This window comes from Culex pipiens, chromosome 3 (assembly GCF_016801865.2).
Source record: "Culex pipiens pallens isolate TS chromosome 3, TS_CPP_V2, whole genome shotgun sequence".
NCBI lineage: Eukaryota > Metazoa > Arthropoda > Insecta > Diptera > Culicidae > Culex > Culex pipiens.
In genome coordinates this window covers 42,010,779-42,032,411 of record NC_068939.1, presented here as the reverse complement: position 1 = coordinate 42,032,411, position 21,633 = coordinate 42,010,779, and the positions used below count along the sequence as shown (strand labels likewise).

Genomic DNA, 21,633 nt, shown 5'->3' with positions numbered 1-21,633 from the left:
TTGTAGAAGTTGTAATAAATTATTAACTTTGAAGTAGTTGGTGTAAATTTTATTTCCAAACATGCTAAATAAACTTATCAAAAAACATACAATTACAGTGTTTGTGTTTTCGCTTCTAACGGAAAGAAAAGGGCTTTCGAAGTTTCTATACAATATGTTGGTAGTACAAACCGGCTTCTATCAATCTTATATTAATTCTTTAATATAACAAAGTGTTCCTATAACTGAGTTTCATTATCTGGCAATCTGACACATTACGCCTACAAACTAAAGATTTAATTTAAAAGAAAATCATGCAAACGGGTCACGTTTGATTGGCATTAAGACACAAAAGACGAACAGAAAAAAAAATATGTATAAATAACTTAGGTCCAAAACTGATTCTCCCGGCGCGGAGCGGCCCACAACAAGCTCCCAGAAGCAATGGTTGATAGTAATAGTTTGTTATTCTTGTTGTTTGCAGCAGTAGTTGTAGTTATCATAAGTAGCTTCACGTTACGGGTCCGTTCCCACGCTCTAGTCCGTTCCGAAGTACTTTTGGCCAAAGTGGTTCGGTGCCGTCGAGTGCAGCTCCGAGGTGAGGATCTTCATGTCGGGAAAGGCGGACACGACCATCCGGGCGGCGACGGGCGTGCAGAACAGGTTGGACAGGATGATGGCCGTCTCGGGGACGCCGTGGTCGCGCAGCACGTTGACGGCCTGCAAGCGGAGGGAAGATGGGTGAAATAGAGGCAAATAAATAACAAAATGTTTCAAAAGTGTTGTTCTTTTAAATTCGTCGCTAACAGCTACACCACCGGACCCGGCCGAGCCAAACAATCTAAACATGATCATCAATGCAGGCATTTAGGATTGTTTTGAGTTGATTAGACTTCTATATTTATTGAAATTTTCCAGCTTTATGAAAAAATATTCCCCTGATTTTTCAAACCAATTTTGAAGGTGGGGGCGACCTAAACTTTGAAAAATATTTGCAACGGCCTAATTTACAAAAATACACTCGACTCTCTGGCTCTGGCTGTCGATCTTCTAGATATCAATATTGCTCCAGCTGTCAATCAATTTTTCAGTCCCTTCAAGAAGCATGCTTTGATTTTTCGTTCTATAATTTGATACCTCCCGCTCTCGACGGTTTCTTCAATATCGACAACGAGAGAGTTCAATTTTAAACATTCACACCATGCTTTAAAATAGCCTTTTCATATTTTTTTTTTAAAAGAGCGAAAGAGCCGTTGAAAAGAGCCGCTCATTTTATGAGCGAGCGAAAATTAGCGACACCTAAAAAAAGAGCGATTTTGCCCACCTCCAATTTTAAAGAAAGTATTCATTATTTTTTGTGAATATTGAACGTTATGTGGTTTAAGTTGTTTTGGGTGAATTTGCCAAAGTTTTCAAAATGATTTTTTTCTTGGAGTCAACTTTGTTTTTTTTTTAATATCTTGATCCTAAAAATTTTTGAATCATTTTTGAATCGTTCCAGATTAGATATGTTATGACGCACATTATTTATTTTAAATATTTCCGCAAAACAAAGTGATAGGAATACAGTACAGACTCGATTATCCAAATGCTTCGAAATAGTTTCACTTCGTGTAATCGAACTAAGAAAAACTTTTTTTTTTCGTTGACCCATTTTTGATATTCGATGACCCCAAAACTACTCGAAAGTGATTTAAAAAAATGGTTTGCGAGTTGCGAGGAGCTTGAATGAAAAAAGTGCTTTTTTCGAGTATTTTTCAGAAATGCGCGTAACAAACATACTAAAGCCATTCAAATTTGATCGCCTTGGGCTTCAAGTTATATTTTAATGTCCCCTAACAAATTCCTGTACAGACATTGTCCATAAAAGCTTGTGTTTGGGCATAGCAGGGCGTTTTAGGGAGAAAAAAATATATTTTTTGGCTGAAAAATATTCAAAAATCGCTCCCCAAAACGTGCCAAACAATTTTGCAGCCAAAACTAATGCATGCAGCCAGGGGCGCCGACTAGTCCAAAATGTTGGGGGGGCACGGTTGTTTTCCGAAATCGATAGGTAAGAGTGGCGATTAGATGTTAAAGTTTCTTGTATATCACGAATTTTAATAATTTTATTACGATTTTTTTATCATCCGGAATCCATTTTTTTTAGAAAAAGATAATTTATTAAATCGTGATTGAGAATGTTAATTGGGGGGAATTTTGAATATGTTTTGAAGGCGAATTCCTTCTCATTGGCATATTCTCACTTATTTTCTAGAAGTAACAGTCAATAATAAAAATAATCAGATATTTAGAAATTCAACAATACAAATATTCTTAAAATAAAAAAAAAACAAAAGTAAACAGCAAAAATTTAGAACTCCAGAAATTTTAAAATACAAATACACATTTAAAAAAACATCCATTTTTCAAATCAGCAATTTAGAAAAAAAATAACAAAATTCAATATTCCAAAAAAAAAATAATAGTTTAAAAAAATTCTAGGGTAAAAAATACTACTTCTAGGGTTAAACATTCTAGGCTTAAAAATGTTAAGAAAAAAAATAATCAAAAAACCAGAAATTAAGAAATAACTATAAAATTCAATGTTAAAATAAAATCGAAAATTTCAAAATTATGATACATCAATAAATTTTTTAAGAATTTAAAAATTTTAGAAATTTAGGAATTTAAGAATTTAAGAATTTAAGAATTTAAGAATTTAAGAATTTAAGAATTTAAGAATTTAAGAATTTAAGAATTTAAGAATTTAAGAATTTAAGAATTTAAGAATTTAAGAATTTAAGAATTTAAGAATTTAAGAATTTAAGAATTTAAGAATTTAAGAATTTAAGAATTTAAGAATTTAAGAATTTAAGAATTTAAGAATTTAAGAATTTAAGAATTTAAGAATTTAAGAATTTAAGAATTTAAGAATTTAAGAATTTAAGAATTTAAGAATTTAAGAATTTAAGAATTTAAGAATTTAAGAATTTAAGAATTTAAGAATTTAAGAATTTAAGAATTTAAGAATTTAAGAATTTAAGAATTTAAGAATTTAAGAATTTAAGAATTTAAGAATTTAAGAATTTAAGAATTTAAGAATTTAAGAATTTAAGAATTTAAGAATTTAAGAATTTAAGAATTTAAGAATTTAAGAATTTAAGAATTTAAGAATTTAAGAATTTAAGAATTTAAGAATTTAAGAATTTAAGAATTTAAGAATTTAAGAATTTAAGAATTTAAGAATTTAAGAATTTAAGAATTTAAGAATTTAAGAATTTAAGAATTTAAGAATTTAAGAATTTAAGAATTTAAGAATTTAAGAATTTAAGAATTTAAGAATTTAAGAATTTAAGAATTTAAGAATTTAAGAATTTAAGAATTTAAGAATTTAAGAATTTAAGAATTTAAGAATTTAAGAATTTAAGAATTTAAGAATTTAAGAATTTAAGAATTTAAGAATTTAAGAATTTAAGAATTTAAGAATTTAAGAATTTAAGAATTTAAGAATTTAAGAATTTAAGAATTTAAGAATTTAAGAATTTAAGAATTTAAGAATTTAAGAATTTAAGAATTTAAGAATTTAAGAATTTAAGAATTTAAGAATTTAAGAATTTAAGAATTTAAGAATTTAAGAATTTAAGAATTTAAGAATTTAAGAATTTAAGAATTTAAGAATTTAAGAATTTAAGAATTTAAGAATTTAAGAATTTAAGAATTTAAGAATTTAAGAATTTAAGAATTTAAGAATTTAAGAATTTAAGAATTTAAGAATTTTAGAAATTTAAGAATTTAAGAATTTAAGAATTTAAGAATTTAAGAATTTAAGAATTTAAGAATTTAAGAATTTAAGAATTTAAGAATTTAAGAATTTAAGAATTTAAGAATTTAAGAATTTAAGAATTTAAGAATTTAAGAATTTAAGAATTTAAGAATTTAAGAATTTAAGAATTTAAGAATTTAAGAATTTAAGAATTTAAGAATTTAAGAATTTAAGAATTTAAGAATTTAAGAATTTAAGAATTTAAGAATTTAAGAATTTAACCAAAAACGTTTTAAAATGGAATCCCAATACTCAATAATGCTGATTTCCTGTTTTTTTTTGGCGTATTTTTTGAGGGTGCAGTTAAAATTTCTACAGCCTTTTTTATTTTTTTTTTAAATCGAACATAAATGGCAGAAGGCGATACACTTTTGTTTTTTAAGATTATAGTGAAATTGTCTCAGATTAGGTTTTAATTTGTCTGTTTCTCAGTAAAGCGGTGCGCTAGTTTTCAAAAATTTACTTTTTTTGAAACAATTGTATTTTTGGGCTAAAATTGGTATAGAACGGTTAGCGGTTAACAAATGTATTTGAAATCTTTTCAAATCGTTTCTAAAATTACCCAAAAAATTATCGAATTTATCAGCATTTTTGTAAATGTAAAGCAGTCAACAAATGACCATTTTGAAAATTCTTTCAGTTTATATTCGCTAAATCCTGATCTACAATGGCAAATCGCAGAATGTTGCGTTTGAAAACATGATGATTGTTTTCACAAGAGTTTGCGTAAGTTTGATTGTAGATGAAGTGCTATGGAAAAAGTACATTGGTTTTGTTTTTGAAACAACATGCACAGATAGAAATCTTATGAGCAAATCAGTTAAATCTATGTTGACGAAATCTCTCAAATCATTTACCGATGACTCTGTGATCTTGTACTAAGCTTACTGATTTTCCTAGAGAGCACAGTGGTATAGATAAAATGTTGTCGACTTAGAATAAAAATGCATCTAAATCCAGAAAATTGTAAACGATTTTGTTCATAAAATTTCAGCGATTTCGAAAACAACAAATGTTTTTGAACTATTTTACGGATTCGCTTACAAGAATTCTATCCGTGTGTACAAACAATGTTCCATTTTAGTTTTAGATATTATTTTCAATTATTTCTGTGATTTTTTTATATTTGATATAAGAATATTTTTCTTCCAAAATTTCTGGGGGGGGCAAATTGTATGGGCTGCCCCCCCAGCCAAATTTTAGGGGGGGCAAAAAGTACCGTGCCCCCCCAGAGTCGGCGCCCCTGCATGCAGCTTATAGGAGCTTATTTTTCGGAGATCATTTTGTTTTTTTTTAACATTCAATTGATGTCCACGCAAAGCCGAGATATTTGCGTTTTAGTGAACAAAAAGTGACGAATTTTCAAAATTCTTAAGGTACGAACAAGATTGTCCGTCAGGCCTGAACGAAAACGCAAAATTTTGCGCCTGTCATCATAGCCTGTCAGTAATCGACCATTGAACAAAGCAACCCCTGCAGATTCTTCGACTGACAGTTGATGGAAAAATCGAACTGGCACAGCGTTCTGCGTTCACCACTGCGTCGAACGGACAATCTTGTTCTTAGCTTTAGTATATAAGCGTTTTTAGCATAAAACATTGGCTACTGTGATTACAAACGGGAAGGCATGTAATTTGAATATTTTTATGTTGCTCGCTCAAAAACGATATGTGTTAATAACATTTTATGAAAAAACATGAGATTTTCTCACAATGTGACGTAAACGACAAATAATCATAAATCAAAATTAATTTGATTAAAGTTCATAGCTCCAAACTTTGAACTTGATTTTTTTGCATGTACATTCGAATGAAAGAAATTCATTTAATAAAAAAAATATTTTTTCAAAAATAGTTACCCATTACAATTTTATTTGTTCATATCTAGAAGATCACAGAGCAGTACTTATAAATGTGTCGTTTACGTCACATTGTGAGAAAATCTGATGTTTTTTCATGAATTTTGTTAGCATATATCTGGAGTTTTTTTTGAAAAGGACCAATAAACCAAATTTTCAGTTTTTGCTTTTTGGGTGTTTTTCAATACCCCTGACTCAAGGCGGTTCTAAAAACACCCAAAAAGCAAAAACTGGAAATTTGGTTTATTGGACCTTTTCAAAAAAAACTCCAGATATCGTTTTTGAGCGAGCAAAACAAAAATATCCAAATTATATGCCTTCCCGTTTGTAATCACAGTAGCCAATGTTTTATGCTAAAAACGCTTATATACTAAGAATTCTTTAAATTCGTCACTTTTTGTTCACTAAAACGCAAATATCTCGGCTTTGCGTGGACATCAATTAAATGTTTAAAAAAACAAAATGATCTCCGTAAAATAAGCTCCTACAAGCTTAATGTATTATTTTTGGCTGCAAAATTTTATAGCTCGTTTTGGGGAGCTATTTTTGAATATTTTTTAGCTAAAAAATACAATTTTTTCTCCCTAAAAGCCCTGCCATGCCCAAACACAAGCTTTTATGAACTATGTCTGTACAGGAATTTGTTCAAGGGACATCAAACTACAACTTGAAGCGCAAGGCGATCAAATTTTGATGACTTTAGTATGATTGTTACGCGCATTTCTGAAAAATACTCGAAAAATGCACTTTTTTCATTCAAGCTCCGCGCGCGAGTTGCAAACCATTTTAGGGATTTTTTTTTTTTTGTTGTATGAAAACATTGATCCTCTATCATTCTAGGGGTGAGCACCAAAGATTTGACAACTTTTAATTTTTTTGGGACGGCCTAATGAACAACGATTGGATTTTATTTGATATTTAAGTTTTCCGATAACTGAAAATCAAGCTTTATCTCTAAAAAAATAGGTAAAATAAATTGAGATTTAAAAACGTTACTTAATCCACCATAAGGTGGTTGGTGCCTTGCTCACATTCATAAAGTTAATACACTACACAGCCTTAAAAAGTGTATAAATAACACTTACTTGATCAAACTATCCGAGATCCGACCTCACAATAAGTGAATTAAAACACGTCAGTGGGGGTGACTATGGGTCAAAAAACGATACACCTCTAGTATTTTCTTAATAACAAAAACAATTTAAATAACATCGGAAATCTTTCAACGTAGATTTGTTCTTAGATAGTTTACTAACATTTTCCCAAAATATGGTGGATTTTGATGAACACTACCTTAAATGCCAATTGTTTGAAAATTGACCCAATCTCACCCCTTAGAGGGGGTGACATTGGGTCAAATGAAACTAAAATGATGCTCAAATACAACGATATGGTAAAAACAAGTCATCCAACAGTGTTTCTTGTTCGAGGGAATCGTATTGACACGCTACAATGTTTGAAGTGGAGATTTTCAAACATTTGGGTAGTTTTCGAGCAATTCTAACAAAAATATTAGAAAAATGATTTTTCGAGAGGTAATTTTTGGCCAAAAACGTACTCCAACTTTAGACAGCTGCCAAAATAACAGGATTTGTTCTAGAAACGAGATTTTTTCAGCAGAGTCATCTTAAGATGTCCCCTACACAACCCTTTCAACAGAATTCATTTTCATTGAGAAGAACCTGAGAAATGGTAAAATCCGTAAAAAATCACTTTGACCCAATCTCACCCCCCAGACCCAATGTCACCCCCACTGACGGTACTTATAACTGTTAATAGGGTTTTCTGATTTTCATTCTTTTAGAGTCTTTGGAAAGATCCAACGATAAGTCGTATGGTAGATCCGGACAACGTTTTCGTCAAAATATGGGAGATCCGGCTTCTAAAAAGAGTATAAATAACACTTAAGTGCTAATAACTTTTGATAGGGTAGTCAGATCTTCAACGATTTGGGCTCGATGGAAAGGTCTTTTAAATACCCTTCTAAAAATGTATAGCAAGACGAGTTTTCTTAAATAAAGCACCCTTTTTACAATCTTCTAAAGTATAGCTTAACTCGTTTGTTGTTTTTTTTTTTTAGAATAACTTTGACATTTGTTCATGCAGGCCAAGGATTGATACCTAAGAGCATGCAATGGCACTGACCTTGTTGCGTGCTCTTCGGTTGACGTCCACGTAAGGAACATCCTGGAAGGAGCGTAACTAACTACATCCGTAGTTCTGTTAGATCATCCGAATTATCTTGATCAGAACAGTATAGCTCTGGTTCCTTGCGAGTGTCCTATTTTCTTACCTCCACGTTGGCTTGGTTTTCATGATGACCTAGCTGGTGGCCTGTGGAAACGGATCGTAAACCTTTGACCACCGTGGGTCAGAGTCAAGACGGCTAAAAGAAAGGGGCGCGTCAATGTGGGAAAGGGAAGTAATTTGTGATTGTAGACGGTATTGTTTTGATTCGCAGTATGTTGAGTCAACTGCTGTGGATGTACCTGAAACATCGCACAACGGGGTTTCTCTTCTCTTTATTCTCAGCTCCCACCTATCTCCTATTTTTATTTTGCTCTTCTGATTCCCAATTCTTCACTGATTCTTCTATTTAATAATCAACATTTGATTTTAATTTTACTAACTTTTGATTCTCTTATCTCTCAAAGCTTTTCCACTCTTTTCTATCAATTGATACTGCTGTAACAAACTTTGTTTTTTTTCCTTAAAAATATACTTTTCCTTAATGTACTAGTAATATCAAGTCTATTTATCATTCGCCTAATCTGTTTTGACTTTATTGCCAATTTATTTATTTGAATAATTCTTTATCTGTCCTATAAATTATCATTACTATAATCTAAGCTTGTTTTGTATCTCTTTTTATTAACTATTGTCTAATTTTACATCTAATACATCTAGCTTCTCATTTTTATTCTTCAAAATACGCTCATCATTCTCTTACTATTGATACTTGATTTTTATAAAATAAATTCTCTTTTACTATCAATTGTTTTCAATCTTCACCCTTTTTTTCAAACAAGTGAGCTCAAACCCCCTTACTCAGTTTATGGAATGGTTAAAGGATTAACACAAATATTACTATTGTATTTTTGGTAAACTTTTATAACATGCTTAGGACCAACAATTGTAACAAAACACCGCGACAAAAGAAATAGCAACATATTAACACGACTCAACAATAGGGAAGATTTCAGGAGAAAACAATACACAGTAAATAACAATAAGTTTTTGAATTCGTTTTCGTTTCGTTTTCGTTTTCGTTTTACGGAGCAAGGTGGGGGACGCGGCCTCAAGTCAGTCCAAGTCCGGTTTCTTGTGGAAAATAGGGTAGTGGCCGAACTAGTATTGCATACCAAATGAACACCACCGGAAGATATAGAGGATCAGGAGGGGGAAGGTGAAAGAAAATTAGTGTAGGTGTGAGTAGTAAGAACTTGGATGACTTAAGCAGTTACGTTAATCTAAGTTTAACACTGAATAAAGGAAATCTGAAATTATGATTCAAGGTAAAAAGGCCCGGAAGAAATTGAATTATTAGATAATTAAATAAGAAAATGTAAATAATCAGAGATTTATACAAAGGACACCTATGATGTATTTCAAATTCAAAGGAAATTAAAAAAAAAAACTGGAAACCGAATATAAATCTTGATGCATTTTTTTCTGGGCCCCGTCCTGTCGCGTCTGTCAGTAGTCTCATCGTACATTACAACTAGAAGCAGATGTGCAAATGAAATAGTACACTTCGACCAGTTTAACCATTGATTAAAGTCCAATCTATTATTTACGGAAAACAAACATTTATCAACAACCTAAACTAAACTTTCTGAAAGAAACTTGAATCTCAAACTCCCAAATGCCAAACATTCCTTTACCTTGTTTTTAACCCAATAAACATAACTGAACAGTTCATACTTTACAAGTTGAACACTCGTTGTTAAGACGACTATTTCCGTAGTAACAGTTCAATAGGGCGAATCTGCATTTGTAAACAAGCAGTCTAGCCCCCTCTTACTTGACGTGAACTGTCACTTGAGCGAAAGGGATAGACTGTCTGTCCACAAATGCAGACGCGCTCCATTGAACTGTTATTACGGATTTCGTGCCTTCCATTTCATTAGGGCACAGAAGCTCTGCAAACAAGAGTGTATCCCTATCATACATTAAGTAAACTGTCATTTGAGTGAGAGAGATGGATCCCTGTTCACAAAAACCATGTGTCCCTTTGAAATGTTAGGCTCCATTTGATCGTCAAAACTCCAGTAGATCCTCGATTCGCAACAATGGTCGATACAACCATAATCCGAAAACCGTTAGTTCAACAGATTAACGAATTTTGTCCGATATCATTTCATTACTGATTGATCGAGACTCTATGGATTTTTTTGACTATTCCGAATGGTTAGCATACCACATAAATTGAAATCAGAGATTCTGAAAGCATTACTTAACTCACTTACACACAGATGGAGTCTGGAACTATTGAACAACCTAAAGTTACAAAAAAATACTAACTATTCTGAGTGCCTTGCAACAAAACTAATTTATCAAAATACCAAATCCTAACCTAACACCCACTTTGAAAAAAATCACAATGCCTAGAAGAGGCCTCTCTTACTGTTTTGTGTAAGCGTTGCTGTGCTTTATGAATTTCTACCTAAGCTAACGACGTATCAAAAAGATTAAAACCTGTTCAAAGCAGATTTTACAAACAAGAATATTGAGATGCAAATAAACAAAATCAATATCTTGCAATTTTACATAGTACAATAGTTGTGATTTCTATCAACACAAGTATATAAATATAAAATAAATGTGTGATATATATCAACATCGGAAACCATCTTTGCAAATAGCCCTGAAACGACGGCAACGTGTGGCTCCATCTCCAGGGAATAACAATAAGTTTTTGAATTCAAACTAAAAATAAAACAGTTTTTGCTTTAATGAAAGTTGATAGGCACTCTTTAAATGGTTAGGCGCTTATACTTACATCAAACCCTACGTAATGTACCACCCCCGGCCGAGTTAAAATGCGTAACCGGAAAAGACGGTGTGCATGCCTGGCACGAACACTCAAAGCGTGTTCTAGCGTGCTGCTCGCACTGACTCAGAGCAAGGGTGAGATGTAGGTGTAAGGGCAGTGCGTGTTCGTCGGGAACCTGGTGCATAAGATCGGTCAAGGCCCGTTCTTACACTGAAAATTGCGAATTGCGAATAACTTTGACATTTGTTCAGAATTTGATTCTGATAGGTATACGTGAAGGTGGGTCTAGGAGGTCGAATAAAGAAGTTCATTTTCCGAGTGATTTTAAAGTCTTTCCTCAGTAAGGCGAGGAAGACAAAATTGAAAAACTTAAAATATTAGAGTTATAATTTTTACAATTATCGTTCATCTTTGAAATCCCAGCCCTTAGCAACAAGTTTGCCAAATAGAGCTAAAGACATTGCAAATTAAAGATTGATTGGACGAAATTCGCCAATTCATGACCTTTCTAATAGATTTGACCAGCAAGAACTATCCACTTTGCGTGTGTGGTGCGTGTATTCACTTGAAGAATTCAGCACGCTTCTCGATCGGCTCAATTCAGAACCTCAATTGATTCGACGCAATTCACACCACGACGCTAATCGACAACGTCGTGTGCCACCAACTTAGCACTTTCTTACCTGTATAACGGTGTTTCCGGTGGCCATGATCGGGTACATGAGCAACACTTGCCGCCTCGCGATGTCGTCCGGAAACCGCGCGTACACGACGCGGGCCGCGTGCGTTTCCGCGTCCGACTCCACCAGAATCTTGCCTATCCGTATCGACCGGCAGCAGTCTCGCAGGCCCTGCAAAAAAAAAGTTACAAAGTTTACAATCATTCTCGCGAATTGCCGTAGAATGTTACCTGCTCCATGGCCTCTCCCGAGCGCACGATCGACACGCCACAGTTTCCGGAGCGATACTTGAGCCCATCGTAGATGGCACCGGTCGGCGTCACCACGGAACAGTCCGAGTAGGGCAGCTGGTTGAGGCTTTCCTCGATCACGAGCCGAATCAGCCGGTCGGCGTAGAACTTAAAGTCACTGCGCGTTGTGTTTCTAAAATTAAACAGAGTCAAAGACGGACGACACGGGGCGTTGTTGGTTGGTGGTGAGGAGGAACTACAAAGTGGGTCAAATTGTGGGATGGCGCAGGGGCAAAAAAGGGATTGCCGAACCGCGTGATTGGGGAGCGCGATTGTGTGCAGAGACTTCCGTCGGGCGATTTCGATGAGTCGGGCGATTGTGTGCGATTAAGATATCACTAAAACTTGGCGCATTTCCGAAACAGGGTGTCGACTTAGAATGAGCTTGGCATCAGACAATGTGTATTGATTTGATCTAGTGTTTTTCAACATTGTTCAATAATTACATAAACACAGATTACAGGGAGCATTTGCGGAAAAAGTTTATTTTCTAGCAATGATTAATGCAAATCAACATCCAATCTCAAGGGTTTAGTCACATGTGTTTTCAAAACATTGTAATCTCCAGCACTTCTTTACATTTTAAAACAAAAACAACTGACGTTTGAGCTAAGAATTCATCATTTTTTCTGTTTACAGTCCGTACTAGATTATTTGAAATCCTTGCCAAAATGTTTATTCCGATAATCGAAACAACGGATAACCGCATCGTGAAGTTTTTATTTTATTTTCATAAAATTGTTGAGATTTTGACCTGAAACATAACTGCAAAATGCATTAGTTTCAGTTTTTTCTCAACTCTTCAAAAAAGTGAATAATAATTATTAACACTTAACCCTCTACAACCCAACCCCGATTAGACCAAAAATCAATTTTTCAGCCAATTTTTAATCTTTAAAAGCATTGGAAAGAAAAACTCTTGAAATTTGAAGAAAGTAGCTTTGCAATGTTTTTAAAAGTGTCATATTTCGGGGGTCAACTTTGGCTTTGCGTTTCACCAATATTTTTAAGTAAGCAGTCTAATAGTTCACATTTTAAGTGATTTTATAGCCTTCCCGCAGTAAGGAGGAGGAAGGCAAAAATAATCAATAAACCATTTTTTTTTTTGCCGGAATGCAAACATAAACTTTTTTGTTTATTAAAACTCAGGATTTTCTTAAATTCCCATTTTGAATAGTGTTTTTTGTTATATTTATAATTGAAAATGAAAAAAAAATTACTTATTTCCTAATATCATAAAGTATCAATTGCCCAATTGCAGGGTTGTTAAAATATCAAAGTATCAGCTCTCAGCAACTACAATTATCTCGCCTGAATATTCATGCCTCAAATACAACTGCTCTTCTCTCTTCATTGAAACTCTCAGCGCCGAACATAGCCGAACACGTTTTCGTGTTTACCCACTCGCGATTGACATTTTCCTTTTCTCTCTCATTCCCGCTTCCACAATCATGCTACCGCAACAGCGTTTAACCACAAAAGCCGCCACAAAACCAATTTCGCAAACGCAGTTTAACAGGACGTCATGCGTGGTCGGCTCCTAATCTCCATCTCGCGTTCTCTCATTGCAGTTTTCGGAGAGATTGAGAGACTCAGCGGTGAGAGCGCATAGTCGAGGAAAAGGGGAGGAGTGATAGAGAGAGAATGACATCGCTGGGAATCACGAGACACAAGAAGAGATCTCACAAGCTACAGTGACGGCCGCTATACTCTCGGATATTTTTGGTGCAGAGATAATCTATTGATAGCTTTTTTATCACTCATTTGCAACACTGCCCAATTGTATCATTATCTGATTTTGTAATTTATGTGATTTATGTGATTTATGAGATTTATGTAATTTATGTGATTTATGTGATTTATGTGATTTTTGTGAATTTTTTATTTAAGATTTTTTTGTAATTTTTATGTTGTTTGTAATTTTTGTGATTTTAGTGATTTTCGTGATTTTTGTAATATTTTTGATTTTGTGATTTTTGAGATTTTTGAGATTTTTGTGATTTTTGTGATTTTTATGGTATTTATGATTTTTATGATTTTAATGATAATTATGATTTTTATGATTATTATGATTATTATGATTTTTATGATTTTTATGATTTTTATGACTTTTATGATTTTTATGAATTTTATGAATTTTATGATTTTTATGATTTTTATTATTTTTATGATTTTTATGATTTTTATGATTTTTATGATTTTTATGATTTTTATAATTTTTATGATTTTTATGATTTTCATGATTTTCATGATTTTTGTGATTTTTTGTGATTTTTGTGATTTTTGTGTTTTCAGTGATTTTCGTGATTTTTATAATATTTGTGATTTTGTGATTTTTGGGATTTTTGAGATTTTTGTGTTTTTTATGATTTTTATGATATTTATGATTTTTATGATTTTAATGATAATTATGATTTTTATGATTATTATGATTTTTATGATTTTTATGACTTCTATGATTTTTATGATTTTTATGAATTTTATGATTTTTTATGATTTTTATGATTTTTATGATTTTTATGATTTTTATGATTTTTATGATTTTTATGATTTTTATGATTTTTATGATTTTTATGATTTTTATGATTTTTATGATTTTTATGATTTTTATGATTTTTATGATTTTTATGATTTTTATGATTTTTATGATTTTTATGATTTTTATTATTTTTATGATTTTTATTATTTTTATGATTTTCATGATTTTTGTGATTTTTGTGATTTTTGTGATTTTTGTGATTTTTTGTGATTTTCGTGATTTTTGTGATTTTTGTGATTTTTGTGATTTTTGAAATCATCACACAAATTGATTTTGTGATTTTTGTTATTTTTATGATGTTTGTGATTTTTGTGATTTTTTGTGATTTTTGTAATTTTTGTATGTTTTGTGAATTTTGCGATTTTGTTTTTTTTATGTTATTTGTGTTATTTGTGATTTTTGACATTTTTGTGATTATTGTGATAATTGTGATTTTTATGATTTTTGTGATGTGTAATTTTTGTAAGTTTTGTGATCTTTGTGATCTTTGCAATTTTTGTGATTTTCGTAATTTTTGTTTTTTTTTGTCATTTTTGTGTTTTTTGTGTTTTTTGTGAATTTTGCGATTTTTGTTTTTTTTTTTATGTTATTTGTGTTAATTGTGATTTTTGACATTTTTGTGATTATTGTGATGTTTGTGATTTTTATGATTTTTATGATATTTGTGATGTGTAATTTTTGTAAGTTTTGTGATCTTTGCAATTTTTGTGATTTTCGTAATTTTTGTTTTTTTTTTGTGATTTTGTGATTTTTGTGATTTTTGTGATTTTTGTGATTTTTGTGATTTTTGTGATTTTTGTGATTTTTGTGATTTTTGTGATTTTTGTGATTTTTGTGATTTTTGTGATTTTTGTGATTTTTGTGATTTTTGTGATTTTTGTGATTCTTGTGATTTTTGTATTTTTTGTAATTTTTGTAATTTTTGTAATTTTTGAAATTTTTGTAATTTTTGTAATTTTTGTAATTTTTGTAATTTTTGTAATTTTTGTAATTTTTGTAATTTTTGTAATTTTTGTAATTTTTGTAATTTTTGTAATTTTTGTAATTTTTGTAATTTTTGTATTTTTTGTAATTTTTGTAATTTTTGTAATTTTTGTAATTTTTGTAATTTTTGTAATTTTTGTAATTTTTGTAATTTTTGTAATTTTTGTAATTTTTGTAATTTTTGTAATTTTTGTAATTTTTGTAATTTTTGTAATTTTTGTAATTTTTGTAATTTTTGTAATTTTTGTAATTTTTGTAATTTTTGTAATTTTTGTAATTTTTGTAATTTTTGTAATTTTTGTAATTTTTGTAATTTTTGTAAGTTTTGTAATTTTTGTAATTTTTGTAATTTTTGTAATTTTTGTAATTTTTGTAATTTTTGTAATTTTTGTAATTTTTGTAATTTTTGTGATTTTTGTGATTTTTGTGATTTTTGTGATTTTTGTGATTTTTGTGATTTTTGTGATTTTTGTGATTTTTGTGATTTTTGTGATTTTTGTGATTTTTGTGATTTTTGTGATTTTTTGTGATTTTTGTGATTTTTGTGATTTTTGTGATTTTTGTGATTTTTGTGATTTTTGTGATTTTTGTGATTTTTGTGATTTTTGTGATTTTTGTGATTTTTGTGATTTTTGTGATTTTTGTGATTTTTGTGATTTTTGTGATTTTTGTGATTTTTGTGATTTTTGTGATTTTTGTGATTTTTGTGATTTTTGTGATTTTTGTGATTTTTGTGATTTTTGTGATTTTTGTGATTTTTGTGATTTTTGTGATTTTTGTGATTTTTGTAATTTTGTAATTTTGTAATTTTGTAATTTTTTAATTTTGTAATTTTGTAATTTTGTAATTTTGTAATTTTGAAATTTTGTAATTTTGTAATTTTGTAATTTTGTAATTTTGTAATTTTGTAATTTTGTAATTTTGTAATTTTGTAATTTTGTAATTTTGTAATTTTGTAATTTTGTAATTTTGAAATTTTGTAATTTTGTAATTTTGTAATTTTGTAATTTTGTAATTTTGTAATTTTGTAATTTTGTAATTTTGAAATTTTGTAATTTTGTAATTTTGTAATTTTGTAATTTTGTAATTTTGTAATTTTGTAATTTTGTAATTTTGTAATTTTGTAATTTTGTAATTTTGTAATTTTGTAATTTTGTAATTTTGAAATTTTGTAATTTTGTAATTTTGTAATTTTGTAATTTTGTAATTTTGTAATTTTGTAATTTTGTAATTTTGTAATTTTGTAATTTTGTAATTTTGTAATTTTGTAATTTTGTAATTTTGTAATTTTGTAATTTTGTAATTTTGTAATTTTGTAATTTTGTAATTTTGTTATTTTGTAAATTTGTAATTTTGTAATTTTGTAATTTTGTAATTTTGTAATTTTGTAATTTTGTAATTTTGTAATTTTGTAATTTTGTAATTTTGTAATTTTGTAATTTTGTAATTTTGTAATTTTGTAATTTTGTAATTTTGTAATTTTGTAATTTTGTAATTTTGTAATTTTGTAATTTTGTAATTTTGTAATTTTGTAATTTTGTAATTTTGTAATTTTGTAATTTTGTAATTTTGTAATTTTGTAATTTTGTAATTTTGTAATTTTGTAATTTTGTAATTTTGTAATTTTGTAATTTTGTAATTTTGTAATTTTGTAATTTTGTAATTTTGTAATTTTGTAATTTTGTAATTTTGTAATTTTGTAATTTTGTAATTTTGTAATTTTGTAATTTTGTAATTTTGTAATTTTGTAATTTTGTAATTTTGTAATTTTGTAATTTTGTAATTTTGTAATTTTGTAATTTTGTAATTTTGTAATTTTTTAATTTTGTAATTTTGTAATTTTGTAATTTTGTAATTTTGTAATTTTGTAATTTTGTAATTTTGTAATTTTGTAATTTTGTAATTTTGTAATTTTGTAATTTTGTAATTTTGTAATTTTGTAATTTTGTAATTTTGTAATTTTGTAATTTTGTAATCTTGTAATTTTGTAATTTTGTAATTTTGTAATTTTGTAATTTTGTAATTTTGTAATTTTGTAATTTTGTAATTTTGTAATTTTGTAATTTTGTAATTTTGTAATTTTGTAATTTTGTAATTTTGTAATTTTGTAATTTTGTAATTTTTTAATTTTGTAATTTTGTAATTTTTTAATTTTGTAATTTTGTAATTTTGTAATTTTGTAATTTTGTAATTTTGTAATTTTGTAATTTTGTAATTTTGTAATTTTGTAATTTTGTAATTTTGTAATTTTGTAATTTTGTAATTTTGTAATTTTGTAATTTTGTAATTTTGTAATTTTGTAATTTTGTAATTTTGTAATTTTGTAATTTTGTAATTTTGTAATTTTGTAATTTTGTAATTTTGTAATTTTGTAATTTTGTAATTTTGTAATTTTGTAATTTTGTAATTTTGTAATTTTGTAATTTTGTAATTTTGTAATTTTGTAATTTTGTAATTTTGTAATTTTGTAATTTTGTAATTTTGTAATTTTGTAATTTTGTAATTTTGTAATTTTGTAATTTTGTAATTTTGTAATTTTGTAATTTTGTAATTTTGTAATTTTGTAATTTTGTAATTTTGTAATTTTGTAATTTTGTAATTTTGTAATTTTGTAATTTTGTAATTTTGTAATTTTGTAATTTTGTAATTTTGTAATTTTGTAATTTTGTAATTTTGTAATTTTGTAATTTTGTAATTTTGTAATTTTGTAATTTTGTAATTTTGTAATTTTGTAATTTTGTAATTTTGTAATTTTGTAATTTTGTAATTTTGTAATTTTGTAATTTTGTAATTTTGTAATTTTGTAATTTTGTTATTTTGTAATTTTGTAATTTTGTAGGGGAACAGCATCTAATTCCAGCGTGCCTCTAATGTTGGCAGGTCAGAACTTTGACATTCATTTAAAGCTACTTAAAAGCGTTTTCAACTGAAATCGAGTGATAAATAGATCAATAAGAAGAGAGCAAGCAAGTTTCTATCGAAAGTTTTGCAAAATTAGTTGTTTAAATAGTGAAAATCAGCAAATTGGATGGAGTCAGGACCGAGTGCTTAACCTGCCAAACATACGAGAATTTCCCCTAATTTTGTAATTTTGTAATTTTGTAATTTTGTAATTTTGTAATTTTGTAATTTTGTAATTTTGTAATTTTGTAATTTTGTAATTTTGTAATATTCTTATTTTCATATTTTCTTATTTTCATATTTTGTTATTTTTGCTCCAAGAAAATCTCCTTTATTCTTCTAATTTGTTGTTTGTTGCTTGTTATTTTTGGACAAACACGCATTTTTATTGAGTTTTTACAGATGGATTTTTTTTTTCTATAGCCATAGATTTTTTTTCCAAACTCGGGTTTACTCAAAATTGTTATTTTTAAGACCAATGCGATTTTTTTAAAATATTTTTGAATCCCAACCTTCTGCTTTTTACAAACAAAAGTTATTTTATATTTATAGAATGCATTATATTGTTATGCATTTTACATTAAATGGGGCACTTTTACGAGCACTTTTTAAGTTTTATAAGTTCTGAAAGTAAGGTGATGATATAAAAAGTTGTTATGTACTCATTGATATATTTTAGCTTTGTGACAATAGCATAACTTTAACAATGTTTTAATAATATTTTGAAACATTTTTAAAATTGGGCTTGAAATTTATAGAGTTATCTAAGCCCGCGCTCACGCACACTAGCACGCCATTAGTTTTGCTGGCCGGTACAAAATTTAACCTCAATCTTTTCGTGTAAGTACACGCAATACATGCGCACGTAGATAACTCTTTTGAGATTTATGGTTATAGCAAAAAGTACTTACAATATTTTTTTACATAGTTTTAAAATACAAAAAAAAACTTCAAAATAATAAATACAAAAGTTGTTGTAATGGTGTTATACCTAGAACTTATTAGTTTACAACTTTTTATCGGGTGATTGAATATTAAAATAAATTAATTCCTTAAGTCGCCACCCTGCACCCCTTGCCAAAAAATCACCGATTCATCGAAATTACCCTGCAGTCGCGTGTAAGTCGCGTCTGCTTCCAACCCCCCGATCCAACCCCCAACTCACTTGTCCCTGATGATGGTTTGCAGTTCCAGAATCTGATCGTTGGTGTCCAGAATCCTGAAGTTGCACCCGTAATCGGCCGGATTCGTCGAGCTGGGCGTCGTGTCATCGTGTGTGTTGTTCACCTCGCTGCACATGATTTTTTGCTTCTGGGATTTTCTTCTTGCTAGCGATTTTCCGCAGGAAATTTCCGTGGAATTTTTCGCTTCCTGTTGCGGTTTCTTGAGCACGACACACAACCCGGAAGCAACCCGGACACGACGAAATTAGACTTGATTGGATTTTATGACTCCGGTATAGGGATGCTGCTGACGGTAATTTAACTAAACAAACTTTTCCGGTACACTTTTTTTAACTGTAAAATTACAAACTTTTTCTCACGGCAGCGCAGGTACAAAACACACGCGACGTGATCAACGCAAACATTGGCCGCAATCTGCGGAGGAGTTCGCGTGCATCAGCTGACGTTTCGGGAGCTGTCAAAATTTGTTGTTGGTGACAGCGCAGGGTTGTAGCCAGGATGGTGTCACATCTACGGGGAAATGTTGCAGAGAGATGTGAGCGGTTTTTATTGCGTTTGTTACACGTCTATTTTGAAATAATCTTAAGTTTGGTTATGTGCATTTGTGATTTGAATGCAATCTTAGTATTAATAAATAATAATAAATCGAAATAACAGTTTTTCATCTCGCGAAGCAATTTTCTGTTGTTTCTTTTCTGAGTGTACCTCAAATGTCACACGCGAAACCAAAACCAAATTTCGCCGCGGCACAAAAATGAAATGTCGCCAGTTGAGCTGCGACAAGACTCGCGCCGCGTCTTACACGGAGCATGGAATCGATCACGAAAATCTACCGGAAATCGTTCTGTGAGCGTGGATTCGATCATCCGGATGGACCATTTCATGATGTCTAGCTTGGAGAGTACAATTACGGCGCTTTTGATTTTCAAATTGGTGGCTGGGTCTTCCCATTTTGACGCTATAGAGCTTATTCAATCGACACCCGCAACATCCCGCATCGGCAAAACTCTCCCGGTGAGAGGACACAACGGACCGGATTGAGGTCCCTCGACAATGAGGCCACTTATTTTTGTTTTATTCAGACGGTAATCGATCCGTAATCAGCAACTTAACCAAGACTTTTTCCCTTTTGCGTCTTTTCCTGGAGCTGGAAACTGACTGAACTTCATAAATTACCCCAAATAAAACAGTTCTAGTGGTAGTAGAACTAAAAACCAAGATTTGAAACAATAATTTAATCTAAAGCATTCCATTTCCTTGGCAGACCAGAAAAGATCAGCCACGTTTTTCTCATCATCCAAAGCCGTCAAAACAAAAAAAGCAAACACACTGATTCAAAATCACTTAAACATGCTTGACAGATATTTCGCGACAGAAAATCGTCGCGAGAGTTAAACTTGCTCAATTCGGTTTAGTGCCGCGGCGACAATAATGGCATCTCCACCGCAGAGATCTAATTGCGTGGCAAACCTATCGGTTGGATCCCCAGTTTTAACTTTGCTCCTTAGCTAATACACGTTTTCGCACCGCTGGGAGCTAATTTGGCTACCGAATCAAGCCCACCGCGAGGATCTAATTTATTCATTTTCAAATTATAGCCGTTTTGTTGATCGAAATCAATAAAAATACATTCTATCATGATAGAACATGCTTCCAATTGCATTATATGTCCAAATTGTTTGCTTACATCAATAAAATATCATTTTCAAAATTTTTAAAGAGTTCATCCGATTTGCTCCCGACATGTTTGCACCCCAACTTTCGCACCGCGGGTAGCAAAGCTAAAGCTAAATAAGCCTTCGAGTTCATTCAGTGAAGAAAAAGTTTATCGGGGATCCGTCGAGTAGCCATGATAGGTGCTCGAGAAGTCCCCGAGCTGTGGGTGGCTAATTTTTTCAGCGATTTTTAGAATGATTTGTATTTGTTTTTGGTTGAAGATGCATTTATTTTGATTATCAAATTTGAATGAATATTAAAGAAAACAGTGATTTGGTTCAAAACGACTTAATTTAATTAAAAAGTTGTGGAATAGATCTTTTTTTTTTGTTTTTTTTTTTTCAAACAGCCATATTTTATTTTATTTGAACATAAATTTAAAATTTTTTTAATATAACTTAACTGAATTGAACATTTTTAAATTATGTAAAGATTAGAATTCAAATATATATATTAGGGTGTTTCAGCCAAACAAAAAAGTTCTCAGAATCAGGCAAACCGAGGTTCCCCTAGTAGAGGATACCCATAGGGACTCTCATGCCAAATATCAGTCCATTTGGTTGAGAATTGGCCTGTCCCCAGCGGTTTAAAGTTTACATGGAAATTACTATGTGATTTTTGTGCTTTTCGTTCAATCGTTCCTACAGGTCTGGGGACAACTTGGGGACAACATGGATTCACTCGGAATAAAGACAGGTGTG

General features: G+C 30.2%; 1 protein-coding gene and 1 long non-coding RNA gene across 2 annotated transcripts; one reads left to right on the top strand and one right to left on the bottom strand.

Annotated features, from left to right (window-relative positions):
* Positions 1-170: 170 nt before the first annotated feature.
* Positions 171-19,644, bottom strand: LOC120412381 (uracil phosphoribosyltransferase homolog). The gene is made up of 4 exons (XM_039572809.2): positions 19,198-19,644; positions 11,549-11,741; positions 11,322-11,489; positions 171-699 (listed from the first exon to the last, which is right to left on the bottom strand). Exons 1-4 carry the CDS (start codon positions 19,329-19,331, stop codon positions 517-519), a joined length of 678 nt encoding a protein of 225 aa, XP_039428743.1. The 5' UTR covers positions 19,332-19,644; the 3' UTR covers positions 171-516.
* Positions 1,974-4,707, top strand: LOC128093235 (uncharacterized). The gene is made up of 2 exons (XR_008212340.1): positions 1,974-2,032; positions 4,425-4,707. It is a non-coding gene; the product is annotated as an uncharacterized LOC128093235 (long non-coding RNA).
* Positions 19,645-21,633: the final 1,989 nt, after the last annotated feature.